The 14,451-nt window shown below is 39.4% G+C and overlaps 1 protein-coding gene across 2 annotated transcripts in view; it reads right to left on the bottom strand.

The window, feature by feature from the left end:
* Positions 1-1,844: 1,844 nt before the first annotated feature.
* LOC104611504 (coatomer subunit zeta-1-like) overlaps positions 1,845-14,451 on the bottom strand; it is a 38,641-nt gene continuing 26,034 nt past the window's right edge. For both annotated transcript variants that reach the window (XM_010278581.3, XM_088889928.1), the window contains 2 exons: positions 2,369-2,453; positions 1,845-2,231 (listed from right to left, as the gene is read on the bottom strand). In XM_010278581.3, the coding sequence (XP_010276883.1) occupies positions 2,172-2,231; positions 2,369-2,453 (145 nt within the window). In that variant the 3' untranslated portion in view covers positions 1,845-2,171. The remainder of the gene's footprint in view (positions 2,232-2,368; positions 2,454-14,451) is intronic.

Below are 14,451 nucleotides of genomic sequence, written 5' to 3'. Positions count from 1 at the left end.
TGTGTAATGATTTTTTAACCATACCAAGTTGGTTTCATGTTCTTTTATACGACTTGATTAATACCATATAAGTGTGTAAAATAAAGAAAAACGAAAAAGGGAGCAAGAGAGAAACTGAGGGAGAGCGATAGAAATTAAGGGAGGAGAGATCGACGGAGAATGAGAATGAGAGAGATTGAGGGAGAACATAGGTAGAGAGAGAGACAATGAGAGAAATTGATATAAAGAACGTAAATACAGAAACCAAAAATCATTTTTATTTATTTTCAAATTGCATAGTCGTTGAGCAGAAGATGACTGTGAGAGTGAGAGAGTGTGAGGGATAAGCTTTTTGTTGTGTCTAACATGGATTAAGAGTCCCATGTTGGCAACAATAACATAAGCCTATGATGACATGGCGAGGGTTTTTATAAATTGAAATGTAGAGCTAGTTATTAGAGTTTTGTTGGTTTATAGACCAACTTGTAGCCTAATTTTAAATGTATAGTCGATTCCGACTATAATTTTCCCTAATTTAAAACTAATCCAAAAGCAAAACTATTTTCTTATCTAGATGGTGGGTCAATGATCCAACTTTTCAAAGAAACCCATGTTATAATTGAATAATAAATATTTAAAAAAAAGATAGAACACAAAAAAAAATGTACAGAATTGTCAAAAACATTTGAGAACATTTCTAATGTTTTATATTCATCATATTATAACTATTAAAATAAAAATTGTTTTTATTTATGATAAAGATGCAATACAAAATTTAATAATAATAAATGTTATTCGCTAAAAGCATTTAAGTTTATTTTTAATCATATTATTACTTTTGTTAATTTTCAATTTCTATCTTAATTATGATATTTATAAAATTGAAGTAATTAATATGAAGAAAATTTTCTCACATGCAACCCATGTGCTTCATTACTAGTATTTTAATAATTTATCATTGGAATGAAAGAATTATATGCAAAGTCTATCTCCTCTGTCCCTAATTCGGAGCAAAAATAATTGTCCATCCTTGTTTGAAATCAAAGAAAATCCACCCAATTTGGGGCAGAGAAGAGAAAGATCCCTACTGGAAAAATTACCGTCCCTAATTAAAGTCATGTCTTGCACAAGGAGTCGAATCAGATCGCATTATAATAGACAACGATTGGTCTGGTTTTTTATTTTCAAATTGGATTTTGATTAAGGTGACGTTTGATAAATCTGAAATTCAGATATGAAAAGTTAAAAAGATATTAAGTGTTTGAAATCTGAAAAGAGGCATAAATGCTTTTCTACTTTTTAGAGGCTCTGAATTCATAAGTTTGTTTGTGTTAGATCAACCCTTTACCATCTGAAATTATTGATTTTACTATTTTACCCATATTATTTGTAAATGTTGAGTTCAATTTGCATTATTTCATAAAAAATCATTTTCAACCTCAAAATAACATTGAAAAAATACAAAAAAATAGTAAATTAATAATAATTACTAATTAATAAATGAAACGATTAAAATTAGAAAAATAAATATTAACTACAAAAATATTAAAATAATTAACTATTAATAACTTACACGTATAAAAATAAAATAAATTTTAAAAATTAATGAAATAATTAAAATTTATTATTTCATAAAAATAAATAATAATTAGTCATGCTTAATAAAAAATAATTATTAAATATTAATAATTAATAAAATATAAAAAAATAATGTTTAATAAATAATAATAATATTGTTATTGTTATTGTTATTATTATTATTATTATTATTATTATTATTATTATTATTATTATAATACAATACTCCACGTCACGGCCTAGTATAGCGCCACTTGAATTCATCAGTCATCACTCATCACTCATGGTTTGTTTTTACCACTAAAAAAACAACTCATGGTTTGTTTCTACCACTAAAAAAAAACAATTCATGGTTTGTTGGTTGACTGTAAAATGTAATCAAAAATTTTGACTGTAAACATTCATACAGGAACAGAAGCGCCATTAAGAAAAAAAAAATTCGCCAACTCGTTTGAAAGGTCTCAGGTTCAGCCCACAAGTCTGGCTGATTTTCTACCAAAGAAAAGGTAAAAGAGAGGGAAAAGGCCACTTGGAAAAGTATTACTCTATCACCACCTCCGTCCCACCAAGAATGAAGAAAAGGAAATGATGAAACTTTCTCTGCTTATGTGCCATCATCCAAGAAGGGATCTTGTTAAATGTTCCCGTGCAGTAGCTAGTGCTTGGGTTATTGTCTGCGAGAAAAAAAAGTTGGTTAGAGAATTTGAAGGAGATTCAGGAAAGATGGGAGAATCTTTTGATCTTTTATTCTGTTTATTGTAGTTTTTATCTTTTCTATTCTCCATTCATTGGTTAAAAAGAATTGCTTTACCTGTTCAGATAATGATGTTGCAGATTCCAGACCATTGGATGAAACTTTGCTTGCAATTGTACTTCCTTCGGTTTCAAGAATGATCCTGCAAGAACACAACCATCACTCCAAATCAACTACTTGTAGTATGTGTTTGGAACCGTGGACATTTATTCACTAAACGTTTATACTTGATTTGTTTGCAAGACCGAGAAAAGGCAAATGGATAGGCAATTCAATCCAACCAATTCAGCCATGTTTGCAAGACCGAGAAAAGGCAAATGGATAGGCCCCAAGAAAGAAATTAATTGCTGAATGGCATGTTTTGATGATTCCTGTACCATAAATAATAATATTCCATTATGACTTCTATACCTTAAAAGGACAAAGTAACAAGTCATTCAGTTCAGTCACTTCATCCATAATCAAATGGCTCCTTGGACTTTTATCTCCCCTCTAGATATAAATTTAAAAGGACTTTAAATCCTGTTCAAGATTGTGGAAAAGTATCTTAAAGTAATAGAAGAATATCAGGAATAGGCAAGGCTTCATCTTGAAGACCTAGGTCATCCAAGTTTCAATTTGCAGTCTGGCTTAGGTGGATCTAGCTTCTGGTAGAATGGGTGTCTGGGTGAAGTTTTTATTTCCCTTCTCCATATCCTATTAGCCTTACCCCATACAAATGTTAGCGCCTGCTTTGATGGTAAATTCTCTTTGTGGAAGCTAAGGAGATGCAGAAAAAGATAACAGAGTGCAAAAGGGAGGTTGAGCAGAGCCCAACTTGTCAAAATCCTTAAACCAAGAAGAAGTTGAGGGCTACTGGTGAGCAATGAGGAAGGTTTCACTTTGTTTAGCACGGAAATCTGGTAGGCATCATTAAAGCAGTGTCTTTCACTAGCAACATCAAAATGCAGGCTGTTGCCATACTATTAGATTATAATATATTCCACAATAAGCAGCTAGAAAATATTGGTTTAGTCACATGAGTACTGACATGACCATGAACCATGTATGACTAGATTCATTAATCCCACAATGATGCAGGTATTTCTTTAAAATAACACAGAACTCATAGATTTGCTGTTTGAAAGGGAAAAAGTTATGACAGATGAATGTGTTATGCGATTAGTCTCTGGAGATGGTGCAGCATCAACTTGTTCAATCTAGATTTTCTACCAGGGTGTGGTAGCACTTTGTGAAACTGTTCTACTGTAATTGGGTCATCCCTGGTGACCTTGTGGGTTCAGTGGACTTATGGCCAGCGAGATCTTTTAGTAGCAGAGGGTGAATCTTATAGAGTTGAACTCCTTTTGCAATTTGTTGCTGTCAATGGAAAGAAAGATGTAATAGAATTTTTAAAAGGAAGAGATGTGAAGAGCAGTCCATGATTGGTTCCAATTCCAATCAGGGAATGATCGTCTCATGAGCTCTAATCCTTAGAGACTTTGAAGGGATTGAGCAGAGTGAATGAAAGGAGTTAAGGGCATCAGCTGAGAGGGTGAAGAGATCATCAAACAATGTGGCAAATGCAAATGGCCAGACAAGGAGTGAAAAGAAACAGCTTTTTTTGGGGAAACATAAATCAAGGGATGGGGTTGCCACACTTCATTTCTGATCCTATCTTTTCAGGTGGAAAAACTAGAAAGGATAGGATCAGAAATGAAGTCATTCGAAGTAACCTAGGAGTAGCTCCAATGGATGATAAAATGAAAGAAAGTAGACTAAGATGGTTTGCTCACGTGCATAGAAGACCATTAACAGCACCCATAAGGGGTAGACCAAAAAGGACATGGATAGAAGTGGTGAGAAAGGATTTAAGTGACAATAATATGACATTAAACAGAACAGATTGGCAAAAAAGATTCCAAGGAAGCAAGCCCATATAGTTGGGATTAGGCTTGGATGATGATGATCATTACGGGGTTGTCACACTTATAAATGTAATGTGAAAGGGTAAGATACTGGTACAATTTGCAGTGCTTGGCACAACCCCTTTGTATATATTTTACACAAATGAATAAATTGAAGCATTACCTAGCAAATACACACACACACACACACATGTTAACTACTGTTTTCTGTTACATGGATTTGCCTGGCTCTGTTCACCTCAACACAACTGTTCATTAAACCCCTGCCCTAACTAGAGCATCTGCCAAACTGTTTGCTTCTCTGGTCAATCTGAATGAGCAATTCAAGAAATTCTTGGCGTCACTTAAATTTTTTTTTTTTATCAATTTGGCTTCACTTAAATTTCTAACCAAAAAAGGTAAAACCAAGATACTTCCCCTGATTTTAGCCAATTTATTACAACTTGGCAATCTCCCTCAATTTGTATTCCTATAGAAAAATTTAGCCCTTGAACTGCAGTCACTGCTCATGACTTCAAGGAGTTTCCAAATCAAGCTGGTCCCAAGAAACTTCAAACAATGTGTCCATTGTCATCTCTGACTGTTCCACCTATACCCGAAATGAGATTAACAACCATCACAAACTTGTGATGAGCTTAATATCCATAGCAGAAATTGCGATGAGCTTAAAAGCTACCCGGGATCTGCAATAAACATGAAAGGCCATCCAAGACTTGCGATGAGCATAAAACATCTCTTGGGACCCACGGAGAACAATGGGCGTCGCCTGAGCTTAACAACCATCGCAAACTTGCGATGAGCTTAATATCCATCGCAGAAATTGCAATGAGCTTAAAAGCTATTGGGGATCTGCATTAAACACGAAAGGCCATCCAAGACTTGCGATGAGCATAAAACATCTCTTGGGACCCACGATGAACAATGAACGTAGCCTGAGACTTGCGATAACATTGCCAGTCAGATATAGTCCTTTAACACGTGACCATTGGGAAACCCATAAGGGGACGTAGCCTACACGTGCCATGTGAGAATCCTTGAGAGAAATGAAACTTTGTCTTTGAAGGATCTCACTAGACACGTGGCGAAATCCCAATGGTGTCCCCTTAATAGATTACATAAAGATCCCCTTTCCTAATAGGAAAGGTCTCCTTTTAGATCCTTCTCCTTAGCCTTGGGGTCCTCTCTATAAAAAGGGGAATAACTCTCCCCCACGTCAGATAATACCAATGTAACCCTGACCTAGGGCATCTCAGAGGTCTCCCTCCCTCTCTCTCTCTCTCTCTCTCTCTCTCTCTCTCTCTCACTCCTACACTCTTCTCCCACTGTCCACTACAACCAATATCTGGCCTCATATTCTCTCTTCCCTGCCGTCCTCTCCAGACCTTCAAAGACTTGACCAAACTCCATCACCTTACCACTGCACCTACAATTTAGTTTCTCTTCCATTCTCAGGTGCCTTCCATTCAACAATCACTTATCTTCTTAATGAATACCCAACCACTATCTTCCAGCCCCTTTGTAGTTACATCCATAGAGATTCTTTTGAATTCCTAACTGCTCAGCAGCTAAAGAGAGATTGTTACCAATGGTAAGTTCTATCGGCCTCTGGACACTTTGTTCCTTGTTTTCAAAAGTTTTGTATTCCTCTTCCCATAAGCTCCATGAAATTGACTATGTAACATAGTCTTATTGATTTTTATACTAACTACTAACAACTAATAGCAAATTACTGATCAGAAAACAGGCTAAGGATATTTGATGGAAGCGCCCAAAAGACTCTGAAAAGATAAAGAATGGTTCTGTACCTGAGAAGCACACTAACAGGATGAGAGAAAGTGCCTAATACTCTCCCCAGTCCCTACTACTTAGGCAAAGAAAACACACATGTGGAGATAGACCAAATTCCAGTCTCCTTTGAAGGATCTCTCCTATGTTGATCATCTGTAATGCAGCCTCCCAATAAAATTGCTTTAACTGTTGGACATGAGAAGCAATTCCGTATGCCAAGTACTTGCTCATCTTAACAAAAAAATGATGTTCTTGTGGCACACCATATAATGAACCTATCAGAGTTGGCAGGTATGACAGTACAAAACAAGAAAGCCTCCTTTTATCTTTTTTGTTCTTTTAAGAATAAGAAAAAAAAAGAATTTATTAAAAATATAAAGAATACAAAGCAAAGGTGATAAGGTATCACCCGAGAAAGAGGCACATCAAAAGACCCTTTCAGAGACAACAGCCATCCCAAATCCAACCCAAAGCACACAAACAAACAAAAACCAATCTTTACCAGAGAACAACTAAACACCCCAAACAAGAAAAGAAATCCCCTAGAACTAAGACCACTACCAAACAAACAACTCAACTGACAAAGCCTCAACTCACAACCTCAATCTTCATCCACTAGAGCATCTTCTTGCCCTGAATTGTCCCCATCCCAAACCTTGCTTCATTCCAATCAAAAGACCCTTTTAGCAAATTCCTTGCCACCCCAAAAATATAATCCCAAGCTTTTTTCCACTAATTTCTAGATAGGCACGCCACCTGAATCATCCTTTCTATTGCTTTTTGTATCAACAAGTTCTCACCAGAGTCAGCACCTTCTATAGGTTGGGGTGGTCAGGCAACTTGGGAACGGTCTAGTCCCTCTAAGTCCAGAGAAGACGATAGGGAAGAGAGTAGGGGAGTGGAGAGAAGGGAAAGTCCCCTTGTGAGAAAACCCTAGGTCCAAAGTTATTGTTCTCTTGTCCCCCTGGTAGACCTGTTCATGGGTCGGGCCGGGCTTTCACTCTGTACTAACAGATTTTTCTAAGGCCCGAGCCCAAGCCCAGCCCAACCATCGGGCCTACAACTTGGGCCCGAGCCCGAAATTTAGCCCATGATGTTACTAATGCTGAAGCGACTGAATAGAGAGAGAGAAATTATAAAGAAAAGAATAAAAAATGTATATATTAAATTATAAATATATATATTTCAATAAATATTATAGTATTTATATATTTTATATAATATATAAAATACACATGTATTTTAGAAAATATATAATGCTGAATCAGGCCGGGTCGGGCTCAGGCCGGGCTTTTTTGACAAATCCCGAGCCCGGCCCGAAACACAGTCGGGCTTACTGTGTTAGACCTGAGGTCAGGCCCACGGGCCTAATTACATGACCAAGCCCGACCAGGGTGCGGGTCGGGCCATCAGGCTACCCGGCCCATGAACAGGTCTACCCCCTGGGGAAGAATTGCTCTCCCCCTTTTATAGAGAGAAAGTTAAGGTTATCCAGGAAGTTCTTTCCTGTTAGGAAATAGAATCTTTTCTGTTAGGAAAAGAGATATTTCCTTTTGTTTGACTATCATTATTAGAGGATCATATCCCTTCCGGGTTCTCTCTGTATGCGACCCTATCAAACTGACGTGGCGCGGGTGACATCATAGTTTGGCGGGCGTACTTTCATAAAACTTACATGCGTAATTTAAAGGCACACGTGTAACCGGCGTTTATTCCTGATCTTCTGTGATTCCACGGTTCCGTAACAATCTCGGGTTCATCACAACTTCGCGCGTGCTCGGGGTTCATCGCAAATCCGTACGTGTTTGGGGTTCATCGCAAATCCGCACACGTCTTATAGATCATCGTAGGTTCGCGCATGTCTAAGCCTTATTGTATATTCGTGCTAGCCGAAGTTCATCGCGACCTGTCACAGGTATGAGTTCATCGCATATTTGCGATGTATGAACTCATCGCAAACGTGCAATGAGTTATCGATTCATCGCAGGCGTCCATGTAGTGTTGGTTTGACACCTTTTGTACTTTAATGGTCTTAGCGACCACTATGTACCTCCACCTTCAACATCCCCCTTTGATCACTTCCAGTTATCACATTGCCTTTTGCACCCATTCTCCTATAAACCCATTTGTAGTACTTTATAGGACCTTTCCCGATCAATCCGAGCTTTAGCCTAGAAAAAAATTTTGTTACGTGCACAACATTATGATTTCTTGAGATGCGATTTTTTCTAGTATTCACCTCATTAAACGCCTGCTTCTCTTTCTTCTCAAACTTATTCCTCTGACCGAAGTCTATACCCAACTTTCCAACCAGCACCACAAAACATAAGTGGTCATCAATATTACTTTGATCCTTATTGTTGAGTTGGGCCGATTTCTACTTATTAGGCCCAGTTATTTAGCTCTTATATTTTTAAGTTGTTAAGTTAGGAAGTTGTTGGGCTTTAGGCCCATTAGCTTATGATTTTAAGTTGTGACTGTTCAGCTACTTTAGTGCCGCCCTACTAAGGGCATTCTTGTAATCTCTTATTCTTTTAAGTTAAGTATAAAATATAATGAGGGGTTGGCGGCCAAAACTAATTTTCAATTCTGGTTGACATCCTACTCTTTCTTTCTTCTCTTGTCTTCTCTACTGCTGAAACTATTCATCTTCTTCTTTCTCTTCACAAGGAATTCATCTAGATTTCCAAACAGTGATTTCTACTTGGTATCAGAGCAGGCCGAAGGTTCCTTGAGCTGTTTTCTCATGTAACCCTAGATCGGCCGACTACATGATGATTTAAGAGGCTGATTAAAGATCTCAAGTAAGCCCAGTTTTTGGATTTTTTGGTGGATTTGTTTTGCCATGTAGCTGGTCTAGGGTTTTCCATCAAAATCAGGGAAAACTAAAGAAAGGGGGAGAGTCCTGTTTTTGTTGGACTCTTCAGTTTTGACCTAGGAAGTGGCACCCTTATTTTTTAGGGTTCCTTGGAGTTTTTTTGTAGGGGGTGGTTCAAGTCCTGCCTGATTTGGAGGTTTCTGGAGAGAGCGGCTGCCTCTTCTCTCTCTTCTCCCATCTCGCAGAAAAGGAATCTTTTGTGGAAGGACCATCTAGGGCAGTAGAAGGGTATCGTTGGTACCAAAAGTGATTTATTTGATATTCTTGCATATTATAGTATTCTATCCCCTTTTTGAGAAGTATAGAGGGTAACGGAGTTGAAAACAAGGCTATACTTGTGTATGACAAGACCAGACATTTCCTATGCAATAAGTGTGGTAAGTCGATATATGCATGCTCCACGAGTCCAGCATTGGGAAGTTGTTGACAGGATTCTTGCTTATTTGAAGGGACACCCGCGCAGAGGCATATTGATTGCTGATCATGGACAATTGAGGCTTATACAGATGCAGATTGGGTAGGAAGCCTTGATGACAAGAGATCTACTTCAGGAGTATGTACCCGTGTTGGTGGTAACCTTGTCACGTGGAAGAGTAAGAAACAGACAGTGGTGGCAAGATCAAGTGCTAAAACTGAATATAGGGCCATGGCACATGGAGTTTCAGAACTTCTCTGGATCCGTTCCCTGTTAGGAGAGATTGGTATACAAGCAGAAAAACCTATGATGTTGTATTGTGATAACCAGGCAGCAATCAACATTGCCCATAACCCAGTTCATCATGACCGGACAAAACACATTGAAGTGGATAGACATTTCATCTGAGAAAGTTGGGGAAGTTTGTCTCCCATATATTGCTTCTGATCTGCAGCTTGCTGATGTTCTCACAAAAGGTGTTGCAAGGAACAAGTTGGAGCATGATCTATGCAAGTTGGGAATGTGTGACATTTACTCCCAACTTGAGGGGGAGTGTTGAGTTGGGCCGAATTCTAGTTATTGGGCCAAGTTATTTAGCTCTTATATTTTTAAGTTAAGTTAGGAAGTTGTTGGGCTTTAGGCCCATTAGCTTATGTTTTTAAGTTGTGACTGTTCAACTACTTTAGTAGCCGCCCTACTAAGGGCATTCTTGTAATCTCTTATTCTTTTAAGTTAAGTATAAAATATAATGAGGGGTTGGCGGCCAAAACTAATTTTCAATTCTGGTTGACATCCTGCTCTTTCTTTCTTCTCTTTTCTTCTCTACTACTGAAACTCTTCATCTTCTTCTTCTTTCTCTTCAAAAGGAATTCATCTAGATTTCCAAACAGTGATTTCTACTCTTATTACCCCCACCATCGCCAGCAACCAAAATCCCCTCTTCTCCAGACGTGTTTTCCTTTTTGGGATTATCGTCAAAGATCATCGGGAAGGGCAGTGACTAGCTGGGTCCCCCCTCCTCTTGGTTCTTTGAAGCTGAATTTTGATGGGAGTAGCCAGGGTAACCTGGGTCCCTCTGGGATGGGAGGTGTACTAAGGAACGAGGCTGGAGAGGTTGTCTTAATCTACTCTGACCCTTTAGGAGTTGGGAACTCTATCCGGGCAGAACTGTTAGCTGCAATACAAGGAATACTTCTTGCAAAAGAAGTGGGCATGGAGCAGTTTCTAATTGAAGGAGACTCTAAGACAATGGTGGACTGGTTAAATAACCCGGAGGATGTCACTTGGGGCTACAAAAATGAGTTAAAGAAATCCAAATGGCTGACAAGAAATATGTCTATAACAATACAATGGGTTGGGAGATCAGCTAATGCTTTTGCTGATGTCTTGGCAAAACAAGGGATAAATAGGGAAACATTGTTCTGGGCACAATTGTAACTATTGTTTTAATTTCAACATTCATGTTTTCTCTGTTGTAGTTTGCGTATTTGTTGTTTGGAGAGGCTGATCCTCGCGCCTCTAAGGGGATCTTCTTATATCTATTCATTATTTTAATGAAATTGATGTTATTTATCAAAAAAAAAAAAAAAAAAAAAAAAAGATAGATTGATTGCTCCCATCTTTCTTTTTTCCTTCCTCCAACCCCTGAGACCCCTTAGGAGTGTCCCCCTCAAGGCTTGACGCAGCTGTAATTGCTGAATCGAATTTTAATTCATGAGGATCCACCTCTACAGCCCCAGGTTCATACATAGTGCAACCCTCCGTAGAACTTTTGCTAGCAAGTAAGCACCTCCCAAGTTCGCTCTCCACCACAAAAGCCTATTCATCAGCAAGAAAATCACCTATTCCTCTAACCAACCTCTTCTTCCCACTTTTATCATATTTGGCGATCACCCAAACCCACCTCTTCCCCATTCTCTTTTTAGACTCCAAAGATGCACACCCTTTGTAAGTACATGGAGTTTACCATCACTGGGATTACGATGAGGACGTCAAAGGAAAAACCTTATGGAGGAATCCGGGCCCGAATACCCCTGTAATGGTACAAAAACACTATCGAAACAATGGAAAGATCATACACTTGCGATGATGAGCACACAGAGCCATCCAAGCCCTGCGATGAACATAAAACACCTCTTGGAACCTGTGATGAACAATGAGCGTTGCCTGAGACTTGCGATGGACATAAAGTGACATCGTTAGTCTAAGACAAACCCAATACACTACTAGCACCTTGCGATGGACACGAAATGACAACCCATGCTATAACGAATGGTAGACCCTAAGGCCAGTGATACCCGCCTACAGGAGATCGCCATTCCTTCTGGTCACAACGAGCTATGATGAGGCATCTCGAAGGCGACCGAGCAAACACCTGAGCACACCAGTCAAACTCAGATCTTGTCCTTAACGCATGGTTACAAGGAAACCCATAAGGGGACGTAGCCTACACGTGCCATGCAAAAATCCTTATGAGAAAGGAAACTTTGTCTTTAAAGGATCTCGCTGGACGCGTGACGAAATCCCAATGGTGCTCCCTTAATAAACGACATAAAGATAAAGATACCCTTTCCTAATAAGAAAGTTCTCCTTTTTAAATCATTCTCCTTACAGCCTTGGGGTCCTCCCAATAAAAAGGGGAACAACTCTTCCCCACGAGGACAACCATATAGCCCTAACCCGAGGGTTTCTCAAAAGATCTCTCCTTCTTCCCTATCGTTCTCTTTGAACCTCCGGAAGCTTGACCAAGCCATGCTGAACATGAAGTCTATGGCACCTACAAGCACACATCATAATTCCCTAGCAACCCCAGGCGCACATCTTTGTTCCCTAGCATCCCTAGGAAGACCCTGGCAACCCCAAGAAGGCCCTGGCAAACCCAAACGCACATCAAGTGGCCCCTCCGTGGAAGACCATTTCTTTTGTGCTTTTTTTTGCTCTTTCTGATCATAATTCCCTGGCAACCCTAGGTGCACATCACAGTTTCCCTAGAGAGCCCAAGAAGGCCCTGGCAACCCCAGGCGTGCATAATAATTCCCTGATAGCCCTAGGAATGGCCTGGCAACCCCAAGCGCACACCTCAATTCCTTGGAAACCCTAGGAAGGTCCTAGCAACCCCAGGCACACATCTCAATTCCTTGGCAACCCCAGGTGCACATCGTAGTTCCTTGGCAACCCCAAGAGCTCATCACAATCCCTCGGCAACCCCAAGTGCTCAATCACAAGTCCCTAGCAACCCCTGGAGGCCCTGGCAATCCTAGGCGCTCACGTTCAAAACCCTGGCAACCCCAAGTGCTCATATCACGAAACTTGACAACCCCAACCGAATAAGTTACAAGCATGGTTCAAAGTATCGATACGATACGCCCGATCGTATCTTTTGAAAACGATACGGTCTGAAACGCCTGCTTCTAGGTATTTCAGACCCCCAATTTTTTTAATAATAAAAAACAGGTTATAATCTTTCCAAAAAACCATACTTTGAAAAAAAAAACTAAAAAAACATAGAGTTTCGACCATTTCTAAGTGTCGATACGATACCGCCGAAACTCATATCGTATCGATACTTTGAACCTTACAAGATCCCTGGCAGCCCCAGGTGAATATTTCAAAGAGCCCTAGCAACCCCAAGTGAGTGCCTCACAAAGCCCTAACAACCCCAGGCATTGCACATTGCTTATGAAACTCTAGGTAACCAATCCCAAGCACTAGTAATTTACTTTATCTTTGTCTATATCGCAAACAGACACAAATATAGTAGACCGCAAAGCTTACTATAATCGAAACAGTTGCAGAAGAACTCAATAGTAGCCCATCTCACACCAAGATTATGAATATGCTAGGGTTGCCAGGGCACATCAACCACATCAAATCTCATAACATATACTTATTGACAACGCTGTGCAAGCATTTGGGTGTTCCAACAACTTTTGGCATGTATCCATGTGCTTGAGATTCTATATATACCTCTCAACAAAACATGATCAGCCCAACCCTAGAAGAATTTAAATGTGGGGGCTCCAAAATGGACTCGACCATCTCTCTCTCGAATGTTTTTTTTTTTTTTGGGCAGAATGCCTTCTGTCAAGAAAAAAGGGGGGCTATGAATTCAATTTGACATACTTCTTGACAGAATTCTTTCCATCTAGCCATAGAGAATTGAAAATTTAAACCATTGCCTAGATGCTCTACTACTTGTTTCTTGATATAATGCCTTCTATCAAAATGTAGGGGGGCTGCCCGCTAAGCACACATGGTGACTCAACTCCCTCCCACTAACATAAGGGGACAGCAAAGATACCACACCCAACAAACCGCATTTAGGTGTTTCTCGATAGAAGACATTCTATCAAGATACAGGGGGGCTAAACATTAAAATAACTGGCTATTTACTTTAAGTGTTTCTTGATACAATGACTTCTATCAAGAAACGGAGGGGCTAATATGAGAGAAGACACATCAAATCATAACCACCATCGAACAAAGGCACTAATGACAACATTCCCTCCCTTCAGAACCACCATGTACAAATCTTCATGTTCCGCATTTTATGACATGCAACAAAGCCAACCTAGAAGCCTAAGGACACAACACAACAAAATGGTTACACTCTCATAGCAAATAATGAAATGAACAAAGATTTGTTTCAATTTTTGCCGCCAGCCAAGTGACACCTAATTTCGATGAATAAACACTGAATAATTTCGTCACCCCCAACAGGACGCAAATTACAAGATGCAAATTGCCAGACATTGCCTTACCTATCATGCTTGTAAGATCAAATAGAAGACAAAACTATGAAGGATGCTTATTGGTAAGAATACACTTGTCAATAAGTAGGGGGGGGGGGGCAATTGTAAGTACATGTTTACATGTATTTTACCATCACTGGGATTACGATGAGGACGTCAAAGGAAAAACCTTATGGAGGAATCCCGGCCCAGATACCCCTATAATGGTACAAAAACACTCTATCAAAGCAATGGAAAGCTCATACACTTGCGATGAGCACACAGAGCCATCCAAGACCTGCGATGAGCATAAAACACCTCTTGGAACCTATGATGAACAATAAATGTTGCCTGAGATTTGCGATGGACATAAAATGGCATCGCCAGTCTAAGATAAACCCTATACACTACTAGCACCTTGC

The sequence above is a fragment of the Nelumbo nucifera genome, chromosome 6 (assembly GCF_055504915.1).
Source record: "Nelumbo nucifera cultivar China Antique chromosome 6, China Antique-T2T, whole genome shotgun sequence".
In the NCBI taxonomy this organism is placed as follows: Eukaryota; Viridiplantae; Streptophyta; class Magnoliopsida; order Proteales; family Nelumbonaceae; genus Nelumbo; species Nelumbo nucifera.
The sequence above is the reverse complement of the archived record's forward strand: the minus strand, read 5'-3'. Positions and strand labels throughout refer to the sequence as shown.